The sequence below is a fragment of the Crocuta crocuta genome, unplaced genomic scaffold (assembly GCF_008692635.1).
Source record: "Crocuta crocuta isolate KB4526 unplaced genomic scaffold, BGI_CrCroc_1.0 C28073615, whole genome shotgun sequence".
Lineage (NCBI taxonomy): Eukaryota > Metazoa > Chordata > Mammalia > Carnivora > Hyaenidae > Crocuta > Crocuta crocuta.
Genome location: NW_027548246.1, coordinates 1 through 815, shown reverse-complemented (window position 1 = coordinate 815; position 815 = coordinate 1). Strand labels below are relative to the sequence as shown.

Sequence of the window (815 nt, the reverse complement as noted above, 5' to 3'; positions counted from 1 at the left end):
TCCTTTTGGGGAACATTAGTATGATGGCAATCATTGTGACTGACTCCCAGCTGAACACACCAATGTATTTCTTTCTAGGCAATCTCTCCTTCATTGACCTCTCCTACTCCACTGTTATTGCCCCGAAAGCCATGGTCAACTTCCTGTCTGAGAAAAAGACTGTCTCCTTTGCAGGGTGTACAGCCCAGTTCTTCTTTTTTGCCCTCTTCATTGTAACAGAAGGGTTCGTCCTGGCAGCCATGGCCTATGACCGCTTCATCGCCATTTGCAACCCTCTTCTTTACAGTGTGCACATGTCAAGACGTCTTTGCACTCAGCTGGTGGCTGGTTCCTATCTCTGTGGCTGGCTCAGTTCCATCCTCCAGACCAGCACAACATTCTCAGTGTCCTTCTGTGCTTCCCGAGTCATTGATCACTTCTACTGTGATTCTTACCAAATTGAGAAGATCTCCTGTTCGAATCTCTCTGTCAATAAGATGGTGTCTCTTAGTTTGGCTGCCTTCATTATTCTGCCTACAATAGTTGTTATTGTAGTATCTTACATGTACGTTGTGACCACAGTCTTGAAGATCCCTTCCAGTGAAGGGAGAAAGAAAGCCTTCTCCACCTGCAGCTCCCATTTGGGAGTGGTAAGTTTGCTCTATGGGACTGTCTCCTTTGTGTATCTCACACCTCCGAGCAATCCTGAACTGCGTAAAGTGGCTTCGGTATTTTACATATTGGTCACACCCATGTTAAACCCTCTGATCTACTCTCTAAGAAACAAGGATGTCAAACAAGCCTTGGGAAAAATCCTGTGGAAGAAAAAAGCTTTA

The 815-nt window shown here is 45.4% G+C and overlaps 1 protein-coding gene across 1 annotated transcript; it reads left to right on the top strand.

The window, feature by feature from the left end:
- Positions 1 to 8: 8 nt before the first annotated feature.
- Positions 9 to 809, top strand: LOC144219024 (olfactory receptor 9K2-like; the record flags this gene model as incomplete). Its single annotated transcript, XM_077749013.1, has 1 exon — positions 9 to 809. A coding segment is annotated over one exon (801 nt), but the record flags the coding sequence as incomplete, so codon positions are not given.
- Between the last annotated feature and the right edge of the window lie 6 nt (positions 810 to 815).